The 27026-nt window shown below is 40.9% G+C and overlaps 1 protein-coding gene and 1 pseudogene across 1 annotated transcript in view; both read right to left on the reverse strand.

The window, feature by feature from the left end:
- LOC105468377 (WD repeat domain 44) overlaps positions 1-27026 on the reverse strand; it is a 107522-nt gene that overhangs the window by 58128 nt on the left and 22368 nt on the right. Inside the window, exons 2-3 of the mRNA XM_011718491.3 lie at positions 11832-11865; positions 2861-2935 (exon numbers count right to left, since the gene is read on the reverse strand). Of these exons, the coding sequence (XP_011716793.1) occupies positions 2861-2935; positions 11832-11865 (109 nt within the window). The remainder of the gene's footprint in view (positions 1-2860; positions 2936-11831; positions 11866-27026) is intronic.
- On the reverse strand, positions 14657-18137 carry LOC139360613 (B-cell CLL/lymphoma 7 protein family member C pseudogene; annotated as a pseudogene).

Raw genomic sequence — 27026 nt, forward strand, 5'->3', positions numbered from 1 at the left:
TTAGGAAATAGTGAAAAGAGAAAGACTAAGAGAACAGTGAGAACCAAGACATACACAGAGATGATTATGCTAAAGCATTGTTTGCTTCAAAAAGCTCACTGTGTCCAGGCACAGTGGTTTAAGCTTGTAAACCCAGCACTTTGGGAGGCTGAGGTGGGTGGATCACCTGAGGTCAGGAGTTCGAAATCAGCCTGGCCAATATGGTGAAACCCCGTCTCTACTAAAAATACAAAATAAATAAATAAATAAATAAATAAAAATTAAAAATTAGCCTGGCATGGTGGTGTGTGGCTGTAATCCCAGCTACTCGGGAGGCTGAGGCAGAAGAATTGCTTGAATCCAGGAGGTGGAGGTTGCAGTGAGCTGAGATCACACCACTGCACTCCAACCTGGGCAACAGAGCGAGACTCAAGTCTCAAAAAAAATAAAAAGCAGTTTAGTATGACATAAGGCATTCCTATAACCTGGCCCTAACTTTGCTCTCTAGGCTCATCCTCAAAAGTTCTGCACATTCCCCACCTCCATGCCTTCAGTAATGCCTTTTCTCTCCTATCTTAGCCAGTCCAAATGTTTTTTTTTTGAGACGGAGCAGGATAACTGATCTGGGAGATTTAATGTTAGTAATGACAGGACTGGGGAGAAAATATATTTTCTGTTCTTCTAAATGTTGGTAGAAGACAATAGAAAGCCTGTTTATATTTTAAGCTACATATAAGAAAGAAAGGGGCCCAGGTGCAGTGACTCATGCCTGTAATTGGGAGGCCGAGGCGGGTGGATCTCATGAGGTCAGGAGTTCAAGACCAGCCTGGCCAACATGGTGAAACCCTGTCTCTACTAAAAATACAACAACTAGCCCAGCATGGGGCACACACCTGTAATCTCAGCTTCTAGGGAGGCTGAGGCAGGAGAATTGCTTGAACCTGTGAGGCGGAGGTTGCAGTGAGCCGAGATCGTGCCACTGCACTCCAGCCTGGGTGACAGAGTGAGACTCCATTTCAAAAAAGAAAAAGAAAGAAAGGAAGGGAAAAGACAAGGTGAACTCTTTCCATGATCTTGCCATCAGTCCAAACAGTAGAGTTTAGGTGTAGTCTGTTTAAGAATGTTAATCTCCCTGCATCTGCTGGTTTTTGGGTCATAAGCTTGAGTTCAGAGCTAAACAACTTGAATTAATCTTCTAAACTCTCCTTAAAATCATCTTTTTCCCCATTAACTATAGATAGTTACGCATTTGTAATTTATCCTAAGAAAAACATTCTTTAAAAAGATAAGAAAAGCAATAGTGGAAAAAACAGGAATATTTTAAGTTTCAACAATAAAAATGGCTAGATACATTGTAATCCATTTACTTGATGGAAACTGATGCATCTGAGTACAGAAATAATATAGAAGTATGAGGAAAATCTAAAAATGGTAAAAGACAGAATATAAAATTCTACCTACACTACAATTAGGCAGAAAAAATGTACGCTAATGGGTGAGAACCAGAAGGAAATGCTGAAAAATCAAGACACCTGTGTGTTATAGTATAGAATTGTAGGCAATTTCCTTTTTTAAAAAAATGGTTCAATTCCTATTATGTACACTGCTATGCAATCCACCATTTGTCCCAAAAGGGAACATTTTTCCTTTAAAGAAAAAAGTATGATCAATATTAAAATATGTGGTCCAGCTGGGCACAGTGTTGCACACCTATAATTCCAGCACTTTGGGAGGCTGAGGTGGGTGGATTGCGTGAGCTCAGAATTTCGAGACCAGCCTGGGTAACATGGCAAAACCTTGTCTCTACAAAATATACAAAAATTATCCAGGCGTGGTGGCACACACCTGTGGTCCCAGCTACTCGAAAGGCCGAGGTGGGAGGATCACTTGAGCCCGGGAGGTGGAGGCTACAGTGAGCCATGATCGTGCCACTGCACTCTAGCTTGGGCGACAGAACAAAAAAAGAAACAAACAAAACAAAAAACAAACAAACAAAAAAACCCCAAAAAATGTAGTCCATTAAATTTCTAAATTCCATAAGGATAGAAGAGTGGTTTTCCATTAGGGGTTATTTTGTTCCATACCCCTCCCAGACATCTGAAGATATATTTGGTTGTCATAATTGGGAATTGGGGATGCTATTGGCATCTAGTAAATAGAAGTTAGGGATATTGCTAAAACATCTTACAATGCACACAACAGGCCCTCCCCTACCCTCTATTAGCCCAAAATGTCGAGTGCCACTACTGGAGAAACTCTGGGGTGAAGAATGTGTCATTTTGTTAGCCTCTGGAAACCCACTGGCTAGAAGATTGCCTAGGGCACAGAAAACACTTAAAACTTGTATAAATGAATAAAAACACACCATCCTGTCTTTCTCTTTGAGTTTTATGTTGATACTGTGAACTGCACATTTTCAAAAGATTGATCTTGTGCTCAGTCTCTTCTAGTAAACCAACCTTTGAAGCTTCATAGCATCAGTTTTTTAAAAGGTATCAAAGGTACTATCAGAGTAAGGACTTCTCATAACTTCTGATTACTAAAGACATCAGAATGTTGCTGCACTGAGCTTTTCAATACCTGTAACTCCTGGTAGTAACCTCAAGAATAGTTAGGACTTATTCTGATAAAAATACAAGAATAAAAAATAAAAGCATTTTATAAAATACTGTTTCAAGGATAAATTACCAATTAGAATATGAAAAGGACTTCTAAAAAGACTGAAATGTCTTCAACCACAAATGTGACAGATTCATGAAACATTTACTGAACATCAATCATGTACAGAGCGCTGTCCTAAAAGAATATAAAAACTGTTTGAAATATACCATATAAATATGATGTCTGTTATAAACTAATATTGACATTGTATCTTTCCAACCTTTTTAGACACATCTTGTTTCAATTCTTGTACAGGGGACTCATTTCCAACTTTGCATGCAGTGTTCTCTGTTTCCTGTTTGAAAAAGAAAAGAAATAGAGACCAAATGATGATATTTTTTTTAAAAATATGCTTTAAAGGGATACAAATGAGAAAATGTAGCATTAATAAATCAAAGGTCCTTAAAGGGCTTCAAAGGTCCTTAAAGGGCTTAGATTTCTTCTTCCTCTTTTTTTTTTTTTTTTGAGACAGAGCTTCACTCTGTTGCCCAGGCTGGAGTGCAGCGGCACAATCTTGGCTCACTGCAACCTCTGCTTCCCAGGTTCAAGTGATTCTCCTGCCTTAGCCTCCTGAGTAGCTGGGATTATAGGCGCGTGCCACCACACTTGGCTAATTTTTGTATTTTTAGTAGAGACAGAGTTTCACCTTGTTGGCCTGGCTGGTCTCGAACTCCTAACTTCATGTGATCTACCCGCCTCAGTCTCCCAAAGTGCTGGGATTACAGGTGTGAGCCACTGTGCCCAGCCTAAAGGGCTTAGATTTCCGAATACTGATAGATGCCCAGAAATTTTATGCCATGGTACAATGTAATTTGCATAAGAAAGTTACCTATCAGCAATATTCTATTATTCTGCAATAGGATTTACCTTTAAATGTGAAAATTTGCTCAACTTTTTAACATTAAAAAACTGTAATGGAAGATAAGAACTTCTAAGTACTTTTATAGCTAAAAAGGATTAAGGATTTAAGCAAGGGGTTGAATAAAAATTGTTATTTTTCCCAAAGCATTGCTCCATAAATATGCACAAATACAAAAGTATATAACACAGAAAACCACATTCAGGGAATAGTTTTCTTAAAATTCTACATGCTTTAGATAAAAGAAATAAAGACTTAACCAGAAGTTAAACGAAGCCCCTAAGTATGAAAAAAGATGAAAAAAATTAAACCCACCAAAAATACATATATATCTACGTATACATTTATATACACATACGTACATATATATATATATTTGGGAGGTTAGAAATGGATACTGCATTTCTGCTGGAAAAAATTAGGGTAAAATAAGACAATCACATATTTGCAAATCTCAATACAATACTCCTCTCAATCTTAAGTACAGCAATTTGAATGCTACTCGATACTGAGAAAAAAAATCATAATTATTTGTGTACATCACAGAGTTTGTTAGACGAAGGTCACTATAACCATTTTAGATAAGGGACTCAAGGCACACTAATTATTTAGGTGGCACTTATACACGTATCAGGATATGATCACAATAGGCTCAATAATAAAATTACTCCAGAGATTATTAAAATGTTAAAGATTTAACGTGCCAGTGAAATTTCTGTAGGACCTGCAATATCTTCGAGCATTGAATTCCTCCCCCAGAATTTGGGGAATACTACCAATGTTACACAGATTCTTCTAGAAAAAAATTGTTTCATGGACTCTTAAGTGTTAGATAAAATCCAAACAGTACGAAGGCCCATGAAGGCCTAAACATGACATAGCCTCTGCCTACATTTTTGATATCTTCTACACTCATCTCCCTCTCATACCACTCCCTCACAATTACACTCTGGCCAATAGGATGGTTCCTTGCCATTAGGGTCACAGCTCAAGTGCTATTTTATCAGAAAATACTTTCCTGACCATCTCAAAATAGCCTTATCTGACCCCTTAACTTTCTATCACATTATCCTATTTTTTCCTTTTTTTTTTTTTTTTTTTAAAAAAAAAAAAACCTTTAAGTTCAGGGGTACATGTGCAGATTTGTTACATAGGTAAACTTGTGTCATGGGGTTTTGTTGTACAGATTATTTCATCACCCAGGTATTAAGCCTAGTACTCATTGGTCATTTTTCCTGATCCCCTCTCTCCTTCCACCCTTCACCCTGATAGGCCCCAACATGTGTTGTTCCCCTCTATGTGTTCATGTGTCCACATCATTTTGCTCCCACTTATAAGTGAGAACAGGCAGTATTTGGTTTTCTGTTCCTGCATTAGTTTGCTAAGGATGATGGCCTCCAGCTCCATCCATGTCCCTGCAAAGGACATGATCTCATTCTTTTTTATGGCTGCATAGTATTCCATAGTGTATATGTACCACATTTTCTTTACCCAGTCTATCATTGATGGGCATTTAGGTTGATTCCATGTCTTTGCTATTGTGAATAGTGCTGCAATGAACATTTGTGTGCATGTGTCTTTATAATAGAATGATGTATATTCCTTTGGGTATATACCCAGTAATTGGATTGAAGAGAGGATATCAAACTATCCCTGTTGGCAGACAACATGATCTTATATCTAGATAACCTATAGTCTCAGCCCAAAAGATTCTTAAGCTGATAAACAACTTCAACAAAGTCTCAGGATACAAAATCAATGTGCAAAAATCACTAGCATTACTATACACTAATAACAGTCAAGCCGAGAGCCAAATCAGGAATAAACTCCCACCATTCACAATTGCCACAAAAAGAATAAAATACCTAGGAATACAGCTAACTAGGGAGGTGAAAGAACTACAAACCACTGCTCAAAGAAACTAGAGATGACACAAACAAATGGAAAAACATTCCATGCTCATGGACAGGAAGAATCAATATCGTTAAAATGGCCACACTGCCCGAGGCAATTTATAGATTTAATGCCATTACTATTAAACCACCATTGAGATTCTTCACAGAACTAGAAAATTTTATTTTAAAATTCATAGGGAACCAAAAAAGAGCCTGAATAGCCAAGGCAAATCCTAAGCAAAAAGAACAAAGCTCGAGGCATCACGCTACCCGACTTCAAACTATGCTACAGGGCTACAGTTACCAAACAGCATCGTACTGGTACAAAAACAGACACATAGACCAGTAGAACAGAATAGAGAATACAGAAATAAGACTGCAGATCTACAACTATCTGACCTTCGACAAACCTGATGAAAACAAAGAATGGGGAAAGGCTTCCCTATTCAATAAATGGTGCTGGGAAAACATCATCCTATATTCCTTCACTGCACTTCTCATTCAAAATGACCTTATTTACTTGCTTATTTTCTGTCTCTTCCCTGTCCCCCTAGAATGTAAGTTCCATGAGAGCATGGACCTTGTTTGTTCTATCTACAGTTTGTTCAGTACCTAAAACAGTGTCCAACACTAAATAATCATTTGCTGCATAAATGTTGAATGATGCATGCTCTGTTTTTTCTTCAGTTAATACATACATCTTAAGTTTACATAGGCTTTAATTGGATCCTGGTTTTATGTGAAAGAAGGCCAGGCACAGGCTGAGACCTGGAGTTTAAGACCAGCCTGGGCAACTTAGTGAGACTTCGCCTTTAAAAAAAAAAATAATTAGCCAAGCATGGTGGTATGTGCCTGCAGTCCCAGCTACTCTGGAGGTTGTTGTGGGAGGATTACTTGAGCCTAGAAGCCTGAGGCTGCAGTGAGCTATGATAATGCCACTGCATTCCAGCCTGGGCAAGAGAGCGAGACCCTGTCTCTAAAAAAATAAACAAACAAACAAACAAAAAAAAACAAAAAAAAAAAAGAAAGAAAAAGAAAAAAAAAAAAATCTAACCAAGACCAACTGGTAAGATGACCTTGACAAGGTGGAGAGAGAATACTTGGAAGCTGATCACTATTAAGAGAATACTTGGTCCAGCCTGGGACAGAGCAAGACTCTGTCTCAAAAAAAAAAAAAAAAAAAAAAAAAAAAAAGAAATACTTGGAAGCTGATCACCATTAAGAATAGTTGATGCTCTCAGCAGAACAGGGTCCACAGGAAAAAATAAAAAATAAGTAACAGTTGATGCAAAATAACCTTCAACTGTCCCACTATTTTTATCCAATTATTTTCTAATAACTGTTTATCAGTAGGAAAATCAGAAGCATTGTACGACATAATTCTGTGGATATTTTCCCTAAATTAAGCTACATAAAATTACACATTAATAATCTTTGGACGTCAATTTGATTAACTGATTGATTTTTAGAGGCAGGGTCTCGCAGTTGCCCAGGCTAGAATGTAGCGATCCTCCCACCTTAGCATCCCAAAGTGTTGGGATTACAGGCGTGAGTCACTGCACTCGGCCTATGTGTCACTGCACTCGGCCTAATTTGTTTCAATTATTTACTTAAAAAGATTAACATTCCTACACTAGCCAAAACTGCCAAGCAGTGATTAGACTTCTATTTTATTTGGCTTTAACAAAACTCTCTTGGAGTCTGAACTTTTAAAAGATAGTAACTCCTAAGGTACTCTGCTGTTTTAAGTCACAAGTTTAAAGGAGTGATATGGCACCTACCAGAGGGCCTGATCTCCAGAGAAGACTTCTTAATAAAATCAGACTTAGGATATATAGTCAACTATGATTCTCTCTCAGTGATGTATAAGGTCCAGGTCCTTCTAACACCTTGATCAGGCTTTTGGGACAAAGGAATGCAAGCCAAGCATGTGTCCACAGACAACCAACGCCAACTTAGCTATACTTGAGACAGTCCATTACCTACTTCTGGTGATGTTCTGACCCATTATTAAATGCAGTACTTACTAAATCCCAGCTTCCCCACTATTAGGCAATTTCTCTAACTCCTATCTATCACAGTATCAAAAATTTGCTTCCTTAAAAGGTATGGTAGCTTATTCAATTTTCAGCAATTCACATCACAGTTACCTCCATCTGTGTTGGATATTATAGAGCTGTCTATAACCCCCCTGCAGTATTTGGTTATAAGATTTCAGCTTTTTAATTTTAATAAGCACACCCAACAAACTATTTGTATGAAAGTGATCTACACTCACAGAAATCTTATTACCTACTAAAGAACATTAAGCTAAAAACATTAATTATAGAAAAATTCAGGTAACTTGTAATTTTTAGTAGTAAGGGAAGGGAAGCTACTAAAGTGAAATTTGTTTTAAAGAAGAAAAACTTAGAAATGTGACTTCCACTCTTTTTTTGCTGAGAAAATTGTTTTAAAAAGTAACCCTTAAATCACTGTCATATCCATACATCCATTCCTTTCCTTTGTCGGAGTCTCATGTCTTGACATTTTAACTGCCTCTTGACAGCTTTCTTTGCACCGAAGTCTTTTTCCTCCAAACTTTCTTCTACCCTTCCACCAGTTTTCTTAATTCCCCAGCCAAACAAAACAAAACAAACAAAACAACAACAACAAAAAACCTTGGGCAGCACAGCTGTAAGACATATAAAAATTGACTTTTTAAATATCCCACTTCAGGCCTGGCACAGTGACTCATTCATGTAATCCCAATGCTTTGGGAGGCCAAGGGAGGGGGATGGCTTGAGGCCAGGAGTTTCAGACCAGTCTGGACAACCTAGCAGGACCCTGTCTCTAAAAAATAAAAATAAAATAAAATAGCTGGGTGTGGGGTTTGAGTCTGTAGTCCTAACTACTTGGGAATCTCAGGTGGGAGGAGTCATTGAGACCAGGAGTTCAAGGTTATAGTGAGCTGTGATTGTGCCACTGCATTCTAGCCTGGGTGACAGAGTGAGACCTTCAAAAACCAAAAATATCCTAGTCAGGCCCAGTGGCTCACGCCTGTAATCCCAGCACTTTGGGATGTCGAGATGGGCAGATCACTTGAGGTCGTTTGAGACCAGTGTGGCCAACATGGCGAAATTCCGTCTCTACCAAAAATACAAAAATTGGCTGGGCGTGGTGGCTGGCACCTATAATCCCAGCTACTCGGGAAGCTGAGGCAGGAGAACTGATCGAACCCAGGAGGCAGAGGTTGCAGTGAGCCAAGACTCCATCACTGTACTCCAGCCTGGGTGACAGAGTGAGACTCCATCAAAAAAAAAAAAAAAAAAGAAAGAAAAGAAAGAAACCCAAAAATATCCTGCTTCAAAATTGTAAAGATCAGAGTTCTTTTCTAAATTTTTTTTTAACTTGAGACAGAGTCTCACTCTATCACCCAGGGTGGAGTACAGTGGCGCAATCTTGACTCACTGCAACCTCAGCCTCTCAGGTCCAAGTGATTCTCCTGCCTCAGTCTCCCAAGTAGCTGGGATTACAGGCGTGTGGCACCACGCGTGGCTAATTTTTGTATTTTTAGTAAAGATGGAGTTTCACCATGTTGGCCAGGTGGTCTCTAACTCCTGACCTCAGGTGATCTGCCCGTCTCAGCCTCCCAAAGTGCTGGGATTACAAGTGTGAGCCACTGCGCCCGGCCTCTTTCCTAAATTATAATTTAATTTTTAATTGACACATTATATGATACATATTTACAGGGTACAATGTGATGTTTCAATGCATGTATACATAGTATTATGATCAAATCAGGTAAACTGACATTCAAGGCTCATCACAATCTGGCCTCAATTTACTTTTCCAATACTCTACTGCTAAAACTTTTACACTGGTCACACTAGTCTTTCAATGCTCCTAGTAAATCCCATGCTTTTGCATATTAATTAGTCCCTACTATTTCCTAACTACAATGCTTTCCCAATTTTTCTCTATCTACCTATGCAAACCTCTCCCAATTTTCAAAGCTCAGCGAAAGTTCTATTTCCTCCCTGAAACTTTTCTCTGCTATTCCAGGTAACAGTGCTCTCACGTCAATTCTATCTTCCTCTCGTTCCTCCAAACCCCTTGTGGCAGTTAACACATCTATTCTATTTTACAAACATCAAGACCTCATAAATTGCCCTTTTGTATAAATGTCTCTTCCATCAGACTGTAAAATCACCAACAATCAGAACTATATCAAGCCTTCTTTTATATTATGGTATTAATAAATGTATTGTTATTCATAATATGCACTCAATAGCCTCAGTACATGTTTATCATACAATACTACTCGGCAATAAAAAGAAACAAACCATTGATACAGACAACAACTTGGATGGATCGTGACCCTTTCAACCAATCCCATAAGGTTACATAGTATACAATTCCATTTATGGAACATTCCTCAAGTGACAAAATTATAGAGACGGAAAACAGATTTAGGGATGATATGGGGAAGGTGGTGGATGTGGTTACAAAGGGGTAGTACAAGGGAGATTTTTGTGATGATGAAATAGTTCTGCATCTTCATTGTGTTGGTTATACAAACATACACATATCATAAATTGGCGCAGAACTATACACTCACATTGCACCAATGTTAAATTCCTCATTTTAAAATTGTACTATAATTAAGCTATAACCACTGGCAAAATGGTGAAGAATATACAGGACCTTTCTGCATTATCTTTAAAGCTTCCTGTGAATCTATAATTATTTCAAAATAAAAAGTTAAAAAAATGAATATCCAACTTCATATTTATTTACTAAATATGTATACTTGTTATCTAATTTCATTCAAGTTAAGGACAATCTATAATTACTGGGTTAAAGTAAATTCTCCAAATCTATTTGTTATAATATAAAAATATCTTAGAGCTAAATGGCTTTTAAGACCTACAAGCAGAAACAGTAATTGCTTCTGGATATGAAGTCTGAGAGGTGGGGAAAGCTACATTTTCAACCATATACCTTTTGTCCTGAGTAAATTTCAACCCTACACATGTTATTACTTTTAAAGACTGTTTTTATTAAATATTAAGTAAATACAAAATAATTTTTATTTAACATAAGAAAAGCGTTATGATATAACCTTTCTTAAGCACTCAATTTAAGAACATTATTATTAGTTTTTAAGTCTCTTGTGTATCCTTCTCCATTTCCATTACAATGTCTCCCCCTCAGAGAATGACCAATACCCTAAATACTGTATTTCTCATTCCCTGGTAATTTTTCACAGTTTTACCATGTTTTTATATCTAAACAATCTATTCTCTAAACAATATATTCTTTAGTTTGGCATGCTTTTGAACTTAATATAAATGGAAAGTTACTATATATGTTTTTCTATAAGTAGTTACCCCCCACTCAACACTCTAGTGCTGAAATTCATCCATGTCATTGTATATAACTAATTCATTCATTTCTACTACTGTAGAATATTTCATATAAATATATCATAATTTATCAAAGAGACTGGTATCCAATGTGTATAAATAGAAGGTCGGTATACTGGAACTGAAAAAACTACAGCATGTTTGGGATTACACATACATACAAATACACATATACATAAAAAATATATACTCTATCTGATATAAATAATTCTGTTTCATGATATCTTATACTTAAAATGGCTCTGAGTGGCATAATATCTCAATACCAAACTCCTCTGCCTGAATATAAGCTGAGATTGATTTTTATGTATAGTGATGGTGCATGGGCCCACAAGAAGTATACATGTATTTCAGTTACTGTACATTTTTTGTCACGCAAGTATTAATGTTTTGCTTTTTTGTGAGGTGGAGTCTCGCTCTGTCGCCCAGACTGGAGTGCAGTGGCATGATCTCAGCTCACTGCAGCCTCCATCTCCTGGGTTCAAGCAATTCTCCTGCCTCAGTCTCCCAAGTAGCTGGGACTACAGGTCTGCGCCACCACACCTGGATAATTTTTGCATTTGTTTTTTTAGTAGAGATGGGGTTTCACCATGTTGGCCAGGCTGGTGTCAAACTCCTGACCTCAACTGATCTGCCCACCTCAAGCCTCCCAATGTGTTGAGATTACAGGTGTGAACCACCATGCCTGGCCGAGTATTACTTTTTCAACACACACACACACACACACACACACACACACACACACACACACACACACTCTCTCTCACACGTTCTTTTATTCTAGACATCATAAAACAAGTAAAAATTAGTAGAAATCTAAAAAATACTCACAGTTCCTTCCTTACAGCATAATATTTAGTTAGGTATTTCTAGAGTACCTATTTATACCAAGTAGGACATAATGACAATATTACTGAACAAAAAATAAGTAAAAAAAAAAGCAAAAGCAAGAAAATGAAGAATTACATAAAAACACAAATAAAAAGTATACAATTTCTAAAAACATAACTTTCAGAAAGCACAACTTACCTTGAATGTTGAAAGCCCAACTTTTCCTGGAGACCTGTTCAGAAATAAAAGTAAGGAGGTGTTGAATAGAGGAGATGAGAAGAGAAATACTTCTACACACTTATTACAGACAAGTCCACATTTAAAAAGTGTGTATATATTTTGTGATTGAAAAGTCTTATGTGCATACAGAAAATGTGGAAAACAAAAAGTGGAGAAGAGGCTGGGCGCGGTGGCTCATGCCTGTAATCCCAGCACTTTGGGAGGCTGAGCCGGGCGGATCACCTGAGGTCAGGAGTTCAAGATCAGCCTGAATATGGCAAAACCCCACCTCCACAAAAAATACAAAAATTAGCCAGGCGTGGTGGTACGTGCCTATAATCCCAGCTACTTGGGAGGCTGAGGCAGGAGAATCACTTGAACCGGGAGGTGGAGGTTTCAGTGAGCCGAGATCATGCCACTGCACCCCAGTCCTGGTGACAGAGCGAGACTCCATCTCAAAAAGAAAAAGAAAAAAAAAGTGGAGAAGACCAGTCTGGTCAACCGAATGAGACCCTGTCTCTACAAATAATTTAAAAATTATCCAGGTGTGGTGGCTACTGCCTGTAGACCCAGCTACGTGGGAGGCTAAGGCACGAGGATTGCTGTAGCCCAGGAGTTCAAGAATGCAGTGAGCCATGATTGTGCCACTGCACTCCAGCTTGGGGGAGAGGGCAAGATCCCATCTCTTTAAAAAAAAAAAAAAAAAAAAAAAGAGAAGAAAATTACCGTGATTCATACATAATCTTATCACCTAGAGATTTCAGTATCTTTTGTCTTCATATGTATATATACTTGTATATGACATAACACTACAACAAATACCTTTATAAACGAAAATTTGTGCACCTCCATAATACATTTCCTTAAAATAAGTTTATCTAGCAGTGGGATTAGAGGTCAGAAGTATACAAACTTTCCAGAAATTTGAGAAACTTTCAAACTGCCAACTGTAACAGTTGTACCTGTTTACACCCCTACTGCTCTATGAATGCCTATTTCTTAATACCCTCGCCAAAAATGAATGTTGTTTTAAACTTTTTCTTACCAAGTTGACAGGCAAAAGTATATCTCATTGGTGTTTTAATGTGTACTTTGATTTCCAGTGTGGATGAAAATTTTCATATGTATTAGACATTTATATCGCTTTTGAAGACAGATACCCATTTTTGTTCTCAGTTTTTACTTTTTCTTTTTTTTTAAAGACAGAGTCTCGCTGTTGCCCAGACTAGAGTGCAGTGGTGTGATCTTGGCTCATTGCAGCCTCGACCTCCAGGTCTCAAGCGATCCTCCAGCCTCAGTTTTCTGAGTAGCTGGGACTACAGGCATGTGCCACCACACCCAGCTAATATTTTGTATTTTTTTTTTTTTGTAGAGACGTGTCTCACTATGTTGCCCAGGCTGGTCTTGAACTCCTGGGCTCAAGCAATCCTCTCATTTCAGTCTCTCAAGTACTGAGATTACAGGAACGAACCACTGTGTACTGCTCTCTGCTCATTTTTCTACTGGAGCAAGACTGTTCTTAAACAGACTACTCTGGATGTAATGTATATTTTTTTGAGACAGGGTCTCACTCTGTTACTCAGGCTTGAGTGCAGTGACACCATCACGGCTCACTGCAGCCTCAACCTCCTGGGCTCAAGCAATCCTCCCACCTCAGTCTCCCAAGTACTGGGACTACAAGCATGTGCCACCATGCCCAGCTGATTTCTCCACTTTTGTATAGAGACGGGGTTTGCCATATTGCTCAGAGTGGTCTCGAACTCCTGGGCTCAAGCAATCCACCCGCCTCAGCCTCCCAAATTGCTGAGATTACAGGAGGGAGCCACCATGCCCAGCCTGGATGTAATAATTTTTAAAAGTAACTTTTCACCATTTCACCCCTTCCCCCACATTATTTTTTTGAATAGGAACAGTCTGATATCTGCTTCAAAGCATAAGGCTACTTAGTTATACCTTGGGGTTATGCAATAAGAAAGTTTTAAATAATTAATATGCCGTTCCTAATTTTTTTGGTAAAATCTAATGATTACATGATGCAAATTTGAATTGAAAGGCACCTTCAAGATGATCTAATCACACAGCCTCTTTTTACAGATCAAGAAACTGAGATTCCAAGAGATTAAGTGACTTTTCCTGAAAGTCATATTTTGTAGCACAAGCAAGAGAAGCAATGAGTCCTACTAACATGTTTTTATATGCCAAATTGGGTAATGACATTTGGTAGAGAAATCCTTGACCTCTAATAAAAACTTAAGTTTGTAGGCCGGGCGCGGTGGCTCAAGCCTGTAATCCCAGCACTTTGGGAGGCCGAGGTGGGCGGATCACAAGGTCAGGAGATCGAGACCACAGTGAAACCCCGTCTCTACTAAAAATACAAAAAATTAGCCGGGCGCGGTGGCGGGCGCCTGTAGTCCCAGCTACTCAGGAGGCTGAGGCAGGAGAATGGCGTGAACCCGGGAGGCGGAGCTTGCAGTGAGCCGAGATCGCGCCACTGCACTCCAGCCTGGGCAATAGCGTGAGACTCCGTCTCAAAAAAAAAAAAAAATAAAATAAAAAAATAAAAATAAAAACTTAAGTTTGTTAAAAAAATTACTTTTGAGTAACAAAAAATTAATCCCTTTATTCAACAAACATTTACAGGCTAGGTGCAGTGGCTCATACCTGTAATCCCAGCACTTTGGGAGGCCAAGGCGGGAGAATCGCTTGATCTCAGGAGTTTGAGACCAGCCTGGGCAATATTGTTGGAACCGAACTGTCGATTCCCTCCTGGGCAGGGGTCGCCGCGAAGGATCACCGACACGAGATTCACAGCAGAGAGTTATTTATTACTAGCGCGCTAGGGTCCCAAGCTCTAAGTTGGCCCTGGGACCCCGACTGCTTGTTACAGGCTGTTTATATAGGCAAATACAAGTTCAAACACAGCTTAGGGCGCGAAATTCAAACAAAGCTTTAGGCGCGTGGTAATTGGGTCTGTCTATGGCCTGAGCAAGGTGTCTTATGCTAATTGGTCAGAGCAGGACCTTATGAGGTTTTTTTTTTTTTTCCTGGAGTTGTTGATTCCGGGAACTTCGAGGCAGGGTGGGACCCCCGGAATTGGCAGGGTGGGACCCCATGAGGTTGTTTCCCGGAATTGGCAGGGTGGGACCCTATCAGGGTGGGACCCTATTGAGGCAGGGGACCCTATCCAGAGCCACCTGGTGTTAATTTTTTTTATATGAGGCCTAGTTTCTAAGTTTTATGAGGCCTAGTTTCATTCCCTCCTCTTTTTGTGTCAGAGGCTCAATCTTGAGCCTCTTTTTCAGTCCTGAGGGTCTGGTATTGTTGGGTCAGCCAAGGGGATTGGTTGTACTAATTTTTAAACTAACTTTGTTGAGATTTTTTCTCTTTTTTTTTTTTCTTGTCTAATCTTTTTTAGTTTTGCCATAGAATTTTTAACTATTCTTGAATGATCTGCATAAAAACAACATTGCTCTTTTAGGGCTGCACAGAGCCTGCCTTTTTTAGAAAGACAATTTTTAGTCCTTGTCGGTTTTGTAATATAATTTCAGACAGAGAAGTCAAGGACTCTTTAAGTTTTGTGGCAGATTGTTCTATGGCTTTAAGGTTTTTATCTATGGCTACTTTAAGTTGTTGCAGATGATGGTTACTATGCACTAGGGCTGCTGTCCCGGTCTTAACTTTAGCCGCTACCTTAATTCTTAATATGTCGGCGAGGGTGAGGGAGATTAAGGGCGGGGAAGTGCTTTGAGGAGCTTTTAGTTGGGGCTTCTCCGATATGGAAACCGGGGGCTTTCTAGCTTTTAATAAAACTTGGTTTGGCTTTACTGCAACAGGGGCAGTGTCTGGATTGACTAATAGTCTGATTTGGAGGGGAATTTTAGGCGGGTTGTGCTGGTATAAATAGAGACCTTATATTAATTTTGTTGTTATCTATCTGTTATCAGATTTTGCCGCATCTTTAAACTTGATGCGAACCAGGTTGCAATTTTCTGAATATCGGGTTGTGGTACAGGGCTGGACAAAGGGCATAGTTATATACTAAGGTTTTGTGGCTTATTTTTACTTTTTATTATTAGTAGCTACACAGGACCAGTTTTTGCAATACAAGTGAGTCAGATTTCTACAAGTTTTTTATTGGTTCTGTCTTGCATCCGGGACAGGCATAAAACCTGTTCCGGCTGATGGACATTTTTCTAGCCTGTCCTTTTTATTCTTGTCTATCCTGAGGAGTCCTTAATAGGACTCCTGTGGGACCAGTAAACCGGGGGCCTGTGTTTTTTATCTTTCCTGCTATTTTTTTTTTTTTTTTTTAGGTTGAAATAGAGGTCTGGAAACTAAGTCTTTATAGGAGTATTCTCGGAGGTCTTATTTAAGACCTCTTGATTACTAAAATTAATTATCTGTCAGGTCAGGCTAAATGGCCAGTGGGGGGTTAGCGTCAAAAACTATACTAGAGACGGCGCAGGGAAGAAGGGCAAACAATAAGCAAGGAGTTAGATACGAGAGAGTCTTATCTTGAGCGGGTCCGCGGAGCGTCGGAGTTTCCATGTCTCAGGTGGTGTTGGTCCGGGCGTCCCTGGGGCAGCCTTGGCGTGGGATGCGTGGATCCAAGTGGAGATTCCGTCAACCTTTATGGCTGTGGGTGTGGTCAGGAGAACAATGTAGGGTCCTTTCCACCGAGGCTCTAGTCCTTGAGTGCGATGCCGTCTAACGTAGACAGAGTCTCCCACCTGGAAGGGGTGACTGGTCTGTGGATGTCCTGGTTGGTACAGTTCTGCCAAGGGGGCCCAGATTTGGGCCTGTACTGCTTGGAGTCCTTTTAGCCGGGCCTGTAGGTCAGTCTTAGGATCGGAGGGGGAGAAGGAATTAAGCAAGGTTGACAAAGCGGGGGGTCCTCCGTAGAGGATTTCATATGGAGTGAGCCCAAAACGGTTAGGTGTATTCCGGGCCTTTAACAGAGCTAAGGATAGGAGGCGTCTCCAATCTTTTAAACCAGTCTCTAAGGTCAATTTAGTAAGGGTCTCTTTTATTGTTCTATTTATTTTTTTTACCTGTCCTGAGCTCTGGGGTCTATAGGCACAATGTAATTTCCAATTAATCCCCAATATCCTGGCGAGCCCCTGACTTACCTGAGAAACGAAGGCCGGCCCGTTATCTGACCTAATTACCTTGGGAAGTCCGAATCTAGGAAAGATTTCTTCCAAAATTTTCTTAGCTACTATGTGTGCCGTTTCTTGCCGGGTGGGGTAGGCTTCTACCCATCCTGAAAAGGTATCTACAAACACCAGTAAGTACTTATATCCAGCATAGTGAGGTTTTACTTCAGTGAAGTCTATTTCCTAATAGACTCCTGGGCGGTTATCATGAGTTCGTTTCCTTTCTGGCACTCGGGTAGCCCCAGCGTTTACCTGCTGACAGACCTTACAGGCAGATGTCACTTGTTCTACGAGGGTACTTGTCTTTGGGATTAGAAAGTCAGTTTTTTTAATCAGTAATTTTAGCTTTCAATTACTTAAGTGTGTCCAGGCATGCATCTGCTGGATCATTGCCAGGGCCTCCTTGGTCAGCATTGGGGGTTCGTCAGTGCTGCCAGCAGTTATGCCCCCGGGATTTTTCTCTTGGCCCAGCCGTGGGGGCTGAGCCTCTTCAGGGACCCCTTCTGGGGGTCCGGCAGGTGACACAGGGCGGCTGGGCTGGGGGCTGCCCTCAGGACTGGGCTCTGTGCCTTTTTGCAGGGAACTTTCCAAATGGAAACTCTGGTTGCTGTTCTCATCATTGAGATCCAGCAGGATGAGAGGGCCACCCCCTCGGGGACTGGCGCCCCTGCCCCGACGTTCCCGGCCACGGGATCTCTTTGCCCCGCCACCTGCCCGCCTTCGCTCCTCCTCCTGGGGGTCCACCACTGGCACTCACTTGAAGATACGAAGGGAAGTGTCGCCTACAGTCACTCATTGCTTCTTCCATTTCCGGACCTTCTCGATGGTCGCCATTACCTTCTTGATGTTATCTTCGGCCCGGCTCCGGGTCTCGGCCCGTACGGTCCGGCTGGCCATGCTGGCGGGGCTGGGGCCGGAGCCGAGCCCGCGGCGGGGCCGCCTCCTGTCTGGCGGGCTCAGGCTTGGCGCCAGGCCCGGGCGCCGCGCTCTCGGCCTGCCGTCCCCCCGGGAGTTGGCCGCGCCCTCTTTCGTCCTTAACGCCTCCGCGAGTCCCCTGTTCTTTGCAGTAGGCACACTGGTCTTTTTCCACTTTTGGCCGCCTCCGCTTCTTTCCCTCTCTCCCTGGTCCTTTCTCACAACTGCCGCCAGGATTTTTGTTAAATGCTTATCCTTTACTTGGTTCTTACGATCCTCTCGCTCTATCTGTTCCTTCACTAACCTGGCTTCCTTTTCCTTAGGGGTTTCTTTCTTATCTTGGCCAAATTTGTGGGGCGTTTTCCTGCCCCTTTGAGACCCGCCAACAGAGCCTGGCGATAGATTCGGAGACTCTCCTTACCTGGTGCCGTTTCATAGTCCTAGTCCGGGCGGGTGAGGGGAAATCCCTCGTCTATTTTATTGGGAAGTTGGGTTGGGAGGCCTCCTGGTCCTGGCACATTTTTCCGGGCCTCCAAGAGGACTCGCTGCCTTTTTCAGTGGTTAAGAGGACCTGCAGGAGTTGCTGGCAATTATCCTAGGTGGGCTGGTGAGTGAGGAGAATGGATTCTATTAAGGAGGTTAGGGCCTGAGAGTCTTGGGAAAAGGAAGGGTTATGGGTCTTCCAGTTATAGAGGTCAGAGGCAGAGAAGGGCCAGTACTGGACTGTGTGACTGACAGTACGGAGCGGAAAAAGGGAGGATTGCTAAGTGGAAGGGCCTTCTGGGTCCTCAGTCCGCCGCAAGCGGAGACGAGGAGGTGTCGGCGGCAGCGTCCGAGGGGTGAGTTTGGGCGGGGCTGGAGGAGGAGACGGGGTGGAGGGAGGGGCCGAGGGAGAAGTTGGAGAAAGGGTAGGGGTCCAGGCGGTAGAGGAAAGAGCTGGGGACAAGACAGGGGGCAAGGGTGAAGCGTAAGGTGGAGGTCCCCGAAGGGGGTTTTGAGGTGGAGGAGGCAGGGGGTCGAGAAGGAGGAGGTCCCTCTGGGGTTCATCTGGGAGGACTGGCTTATGCGGGTCCGGATTCCGATTCTTTGGGGCTTCTAAGGCAAGGAGGGTAGATTGGGATGGGGAAGGGGAATGGAGGAAGGGTTTCACCCAAGAGGGAGGATTTCGGACCAGATCCTCCCAAATAATTATGTAGGCCACCTGGTCCGGGTGTCCGAGTGGCCCAGGATCCATCACTGTTGCTTTAACCTGTAAGATAATTGGGAGGTCAAATGTTCCGTCCCGGGGCCACCCAACATGGAGGGTAGGCCACTTGGACGAGCAGAATTTTCGCCATCGTCCCTTACGGACTTCTATGGAGAGGTTGTGGGCTCGAGCCCGAACGTCAGGGAAGTGAGTCAGGGTCAGAGACAAAGGAGTCGTCAACGTCTGTCTTATTTCGTCCACGTATAACAAGGACAAAACAAAAGAAACAAAAACAAAGACCAGACAAGTAAGGAGAAGCCACGCGGCCAGAGAGTAGCGCCACAAGATTACAAAATATTCAGACGGCAGGGGCGACCTGCCTACAGATTTGAGGAGGCTGACCGAGTCATCAGCCTTCTCCCAGACTACCGCCAGGGCGTCCCCCAGGGCGTGAGTGGGAAGGTGCCGGACACGTCTGTCCCCCTTCCCCACTTAATTCAGAAGGAGTACTCCCCAGAGTTCAGAGTTAGCCGGCAAGACAGACAGAACAAAACGAAAGTACCTGGTAGGTCCGTTCAGTCAGCAGTCCGTGGCCCGGGCCAGATGGGTCTCCGCCGGATGGGTCGGGGGTCCTCGGACGACCCCACTTCCCGGCCAACGCACCAAATGTTGGAACCGAACTGTCGATTCCCTCCTGGGCAGGGGTCGCCGCGAAGGATCACCGACACGAGATTCACAGCAGAGAGTTATTTATTACTAGCGCGCTAGGGTCCCAAGCTCTAAGTTGGCCCTGGGACCCCGACTGCTTGTTACAGGCTGTTTATATAGGCAAATACAAGTTCAAACACAGCTTAGGGCGCGAAATTCAAACAAAGCTTTAGGCGCGTGGTAATTGGGTCTGTCTATGGCCTGAGCAAGGTGTCTTATGCTAATTGGTTAGAGCAGGACCTTATGAGGTTTTTTTTTTTTTTTTTTTTCCCTGGAGTTGTTGATTCCGGGAACTTCGAGGCAGGGTGGGACCCCCGGAATTGGCAGGGTGGGACCCCATGAGGTTGTTTCCCGGAATTGGCAGGGTGGGACCCTATCAGGGTGGGACCCTATTGAGGCAGGGTGGGACCCTATCCAGAGCCACCTGGTGTTAATTTTTTTAATATGAGGCCTAGTTTCTAAGTTTTATGAGGCCTAGTTTCAATATAGTGACACCCCATCTCTACAAAATAAAAATAAACCAGTCAGGCATGGGGTTGCACACCTGTACTCTTAGCTACTTGGGAGGCTGATGTAGGAGGATCACTTGAGCCCAGAAGCCATGAGCCATGATTGTGCTACTGCACTCTACCCTGGGTGAGAGAGAGACCTTGTCTCAAAACAAAAAACAAAACCAGACACCCAAAGCTGACATTTATGAGTTACCTACTATGTACCAAGACTAGAGATACAAAGATAAATGAGATACAATTCTAGTTTGGGGGAGGGGGTTAAATTTGTTTAGAAAACAAAAAAAGTAGTTGTCATAAAATAGCACCCATTTAATTACAATGTCTGGTCAATATAAATATGTGTTAACAAAGAACAATTTTCAGAAATGAAAACATATATTGCTAATTATTTGGGTCCCCTGACAAACTTACACTGCAATGTATCAAAATCCTATTTATCTAGAGTTGATTAGTTAGGACTGAAGCTAATCCATACTCAAAAAAAGAAAGAAGATTCCATACAAATTGATGTCTTAAATAACACTAGTGCAATCAAAACAACAATTAAAAAGCAAAAATGAAAAACCGTTTTTTTTTTTTTTAAGACGGGATCTCACTTTGTTGCCCAGGCTGGTCTTGAATTCCTAGCTTCAAGCGATCCTCCCACCTCAGCCTCCCAAAGTGCTGGGATAACAGGGGTGAGCTACTGCACCTAGCCTGAAAAACCTTTAAGGGGCACAAATTTCCATGTGGTACAAATTCAGAATGCCAATCACCTGCAACAAAGGCATAAAGGCAAGAAGGGTAAGATATTTTAAAATTAAGCCCCATATGAGGTAGAGAAGGGAAGAAACTTGACCTTTCCAGCAACCCTCACACCTTGAGATATCTGAACAGGTTTTTTAGCTGTCTGTCAAAAAAAAAAAAAAAAAAACCAGGAAGCCACATTTATTTCTTGTGTGTCACTGGTTTCAAAAACAGTACTCTCTGGCTGTTGATTCAAAGGATCAAAGTTATTGGTTAATTACTGACACACATGGAAATACTCTGGATTGGTTCTGGTAGGGCTTTACATATAACTGTGTACAAACTATACAGAGTTACTTATTATTTCCTTTTGAGAGACAAGGAGACAGTAAAATATAGACTTTTGAGCAGATGAACCTTGCTTCAATATTGTTTCTACTATTTATCCTATGTGTGATCAAATCATTTCTCCAAGCCTCGATCTCATCCTCTGCAAAAGGGGGTAAAACCATTTATTTCATAGAACTGCTATGAGGATGAAGTGAGTGAGTACATGGGGCACACATGATAGTGTAGTCTCTTCAGCAGCTCTGAAATGCTCCAAGTTTCTCAAAGGCACTTTGGCAGTCTGTCAGTAGTGGGGAGCCTGAAACCAATTTCTGGAATACAGCAAAGGTCCCCCACAGCCTGTCAAGTTCTGGCACATTTAACAACAGGGAACATGAAAAAGCCATATCATATTGAGCTGGTGATTAAAATGGGATCCTGCTTGCAACTGGGTGACATCACTAAATAAAAAACTAGTAACAAAAGACACTCATGTTTGAGGTATATTTAAAATGTTACAAAGTTGTTAAGACCTTGGTAGGTAGGAACATTTCAAACTACTACAATTTCAAGTCTATTAAGCCTAAAACTGTCTTTAACAGGGTAGTCTGTGAGAGTAGAATTCTTTTGTGACAAATTTCTAAATCCATTTATAAAACATTAATGCCTAGTAAAAAGTGAAGGCATATTTATAACTTGTAAAGTTGGCTAAAATGATTTGTATCATGTGCCAAGATGAAAAAAAACCAATTCATTTCACCCTAAGAAGCAATAAAAAACATTAGTATTACCACACAAAACTTCCCTAATAGGGGCCTTGTAAAAATAATAAAGCACCGCATATTCTCACTCATAAGTGGGAGCTGAACAATGAGAACATATGGGCATAGGGAGGGGAACATCACACACTGGGGCCTGTCGGGGGGTGGGGGGCAAGGGGAGGGATAGCATTAGGAGAAATACCTAATGTAGGTGATGGATTGATGGATGCAGCAAACCACCATGGCACATGTATATCTACGTAACAAACCTGCACGTTCTGCACATGTATCCCAGAACTTAAAGTATAATGAAAAAATAATAATAATAAAATAATGGCCATCATTTATTAAGCATTTGCCAAAAACTGTAACACTTGACGTGTTTTAGCTTCTTTGGTCCTCACAGTCCTCCTATTAGGTGGTTATATTACTTTCTCTATCTTACAGAACAAAAAACTGGCTTGAGTCAGATTAGGTCATTTACATTGTACAGCTAGTAAACAGTAGGGCCAGAATTTGACCCTAGGTAGCCTGACTCCAGAGCCCATTCTCTCAACCACTTTACAATATTGCCTCCTTTCTGGGTAAGGACTTAGAAGAAGATAATTATGAAAACACTGTAACTGGAGCTGTGTATGAGCACCAAAGTAAAGGCAATTAGCGCTGCTTCTTGAATTGAACTAAACTGATTAAGTCAAAGGCTCTGAATCCTGACCTGCCTTTAACAACTACAATTAACACCTAATTGCCTTGGCACTGTTAGGGAATGAAATAATGAAATGTTCCACATGTAAAATTTCCAGAGAGATGAAGCTTTTGAGTGCCAAATTTTTGATAATATAACTATTTTTGAATTTAAAATCTCAAAAGCAGCTTGTAAATAAGTACATGAGTAGGCTAAACCTTATAGTTTCAGTACTCTTTCCCTGAAAATATCTTCTTAAACAAAGGATATACAATTTTCCTTCTTAATTATCACACTCAAATACTACACTATATATTTTGATACACTTTAGGGACACTAAAGTGCAGATTTATTTGCCTTCAAGGACCCTAGGTTACCATGCCCGGAATGTCTGTGTTTTATAGTTTTATATTTCCTTCCTCACTTTAAGTGGTAACTTCTTTTGTTGTTGTTTTGTTTTTTGAGACAGAGTTTTGCTCTTGTTGCCCAGGCTGGAGTGCAGCGGCATGATCTAGGCTCACTGCAACCCCCACCTCCCAGGTTCAAGCTATTCTCCTGCCTCAGACTTCCAGGTAGCTGGGATTACAGGCATGCGCCACCACCCCGGCTAATTTTGTATTTTTAGTAGAGACGGGGTTTCTCCATGTTGGTCAGGCTGGTCTCAAACTCCTGACCTCAGACGATCTGCCTTCCTCAGCCTCTCCAAGTGCTGGGATTACAGGCATGAGCCACCGCACCCAGCCAATAAACAGTTGCTTATTACAGTCAACCATGCGCCTGCATTTAAAAGCTTTCTTCCCAACATCCTTCTCACTTGTGCTTCTAATCTGCATTGAGCTGGGAAATCAGATTTCCTTAACATGAAATTGTATGGTGAAGGGAGAATCTAGGGATCCTAAGGGTCTCCCCATGAGACTTTATATACATAACCTTATTTTGTGTGGCACTGTTTTTTAATTGAACTGTTCAGAGGCTTTTAAAATGCTTACTTCTTGTTTTCAGCTGTATCTTGAGAACTGTCATTACCACAGAGGTGGCCACCAGATAAGTGAGGTGTTATTAATCTTCAGTATCCTTAGACAACTCAATAATTCTCTGTAAATAAGTCTCTAATGTCAAAGTAGAGACAATAACAGTAGACTATTTCAGTGTTTATGTGCCTAAAGAAAACAACTATTCATGTTCAAGTTTGGGGATGGGAAGCAGAAATGGGGAACTAGATGTCAAGAAAATTAAGTTCTACTCTTAGCTCTCTCATTAACTAGCAGAAATATCTTAAGCAAGGGATTTTAGAGTTCCTATAATTTCAGGGAATTTTGTCTTAAGACCCTTCATTAGTTTGAGAGTGAAGATATAATTTGTACCATGATTAATGATCTAAATATTATATCCTCTAATTTCCCTTAAAGTTGAAATATATAAAACATGGATATAATCTGACATACATGTACATACCCAGAAATGCTACATCTAGTTAACTAGAAAAATATTTTTTTTCTCCAGTGATAGTAGGGAGCTAAAAAAAAGAGAAATAGAAAAATATTTCTTCAAAATATTCTGTAGATACTAAATGGGGTAAATGAGATTTATCCTTTTTACATATTACGGTAATTTTTCCCAGAGAAAGTTCAAATATCTACATAAAATAACATTATTAAACCACACATACATGGAAAATTTTTCAGAAAACTCTGAAGTTACATGTAGACATATTTGAGTACTGGTGGTATGTACCACTTTAAAGAAAACCTGACAAACCAAAATGAGAGCTTCAAAAGTTCACTTTTCCTTTCCAAAGCTTTCATCATAGGGCACCTTTAAATCAAATATTTCTCATGCATTTACTATCTGATCAATAAATATTTAAAAAATAAATATGCTTCTTACAAAGTTGAACAAAAATATAACTTTCAAGGGCTAGGCTTCCTTGCTCACCTAACAGCAGACACAAAACAAAACTCAAACTTCCAACATATTAATACTAATTACAAATATGGTAAATCTTTAAATCAAGCAAATTAATATATTTTTCACTTTACATACTGATCTTTTTTTGTGGTGAGAACATTCAAATTTTACTCTCTCAGCAATTTTGAAACATAATTATTATAGTCATCATGCTGTGCAATAGTTCTCCAGAACTTATTCCTCCTGTCTGTCTAAAACTTTGTACCCTTTGACCAATATTTTCCCATTCCCCAGCTGCTCCCTACTCCCCCAACCCCTGGCAACCACCATTCTACTCTCTGCTTCTATGAGTTCATCATTTTTACATTCCATATATAAGTGAGATTATACAGTAGCAGTCTTCCTATGCCTGGTTTATTTCACTTAACATAATGTCTTCTAGGTTTATCCATATTGCCACATATGACACGATTCCGTTCTTATGTTGGCCATTTGTCTGTATGTCTTCCTTTGAGAAATGTCTGTTCAGGTCCTCTGCCCATTTTTAAATTGGGTTGTTTTCTGGCTACTGAGTTATCTGAATTCCTTACATTCTGTGGGTATTAATCCCTTATCAGATGTATGTGTGTTAGTCCATTTGCATTGCTATAAATAAATACCTAAGGCTGAGTAATTTATTAAAAAAAAAAAAAAAGAGGTTTAGGCCGGGCACAGTGGCTCATGCCTGTAATCCCAGCACTTTGGGAGGCTGGGGCGGGTGGATCACGAGGTCAGGAGATCAAGACCATCCTGGCCAATATGGTGAAAACTCGTCTCTACTAAAAATACAAAAATTAGCTGGGTATGGTGCTGCATGCCTGTAATCCCAGCTACTCGGGAAGGCTGAGGCAGGAGAATCCCTTGAACCAGGAAGTTGGAGGTTTAAGTGAGCCGAGATTGCACCCCCGCACTCCAGCCTGGCGACAGAGCGAGACTCCGTCTAAAAAAAAAAAAAAAAGAGGTTTATTATTTTAACTCATGGTTTTGCAGGCTGTACAAGAAGAGTGGTACCAGCATCTGCTCCTGGTGAGGGCCTCAGGAAGCTTCCAATCGTGGTATGCAAAGGGGTGCATCACACAGCAAGACAGGAAGAAAGTGGAGGAGGAGATGCCACACACTTTTAAACAACCAGATCTTGCGTGAACTCAGGCCAAGAAGTCATTCATTGTGAGGACAGCACCAAGACATTCATGAGGGATCTGCCCTATGACTGAAACACCTCCCACCAGGCCCACCTCCAATACTGAAGGTCACATTTCAACATGAGAATTGGAGGGGACAAAACATCTAAACCATATCATATGCTTTGCAAATATTTTCTCCCAATCTGTAGGTTGTCTTTTCACTGTTGTTTCCTTTGCTGTGCAATTTTATCAGACCAATTTTAGTCTGACACAATCTCATTTGTGTATTTTTGCTTTTGTTGCCTATGCTTTTGGGGTTAAATCTAAAAAATCATTGTCTAATGTCAAAAACAGCAAATTTTTGATTTTGCAACATAGTTTCTGAAATTGAAGACAGTGTCTATCAATGCAGGAACTGAATTTAAACATAAAAAGCAGCACTGAAACAGCTTCAAAATAAATTCTGATTCAAATAAGTACTGATATTCTACTAAAAAATCCACATGGCTTACAGATCAAATACTAAAATTTAGTGTGTTTTCCACTTAGGTTTTGAATATAAAGATAATTTTAAGATTAGTACTTCAGCAACTTTCAATATAAATAGAACATTTTAATGTATTATATCCTGTTTTCTATTAGAAAGTTATTTTCGGCCGGGCGCAGTGGCTCACGCCTGTAATCCCAGCACTTTGGGAGGCCGAGGTGGGCGGATCACGAGGTCAGATCGAGACCATCCTGGCTAACATGGTGAAACCCCGTCTCCACTAAAAATACAAAAAATTAGCCGCGCGTGGTGGTGGGTGCACGTAGTCCCAGCTACTCGGGAGGCTGAGGCAGGAGAATGGCGTGAACCTGGGAGGCAGAGCTTGCAGTGAGCCGAGATCGCACCACTGCACTCCAGCCTGGGCGACAGAGCAAGACTCTGTCTCAAAAAAAAAAAAAAAAAAGAAAGAAAGAAAATTATTTTCATACACTAGCTAACATTTAGTTTATATTAACAAAGCTCATGTCTGAATATGAAATAGTTTATCACATGCTTTCTCCAGTCCCTATTCATTTAGCATTTTAATTATAGAAATTTTTTTGGCCAGGCATGGTGGCTCATGCCTGTAATCCCAGCACTT

The sequence above is a fragment of the Macaca nemestrina genome, chromosome X (assembly GCF_043159975.1).
Source record: "Macaca nemestrina isolate mMacNem1 chromosome X, mMacNem.hap1, whole genome shotgun sequence".
NCBI classification, from domain to species: Eukaryota; Metazoa; Chordata; class Mammalia; order Primates; family Cercopithecidae; genus Macaca; species Macaca nemestrina.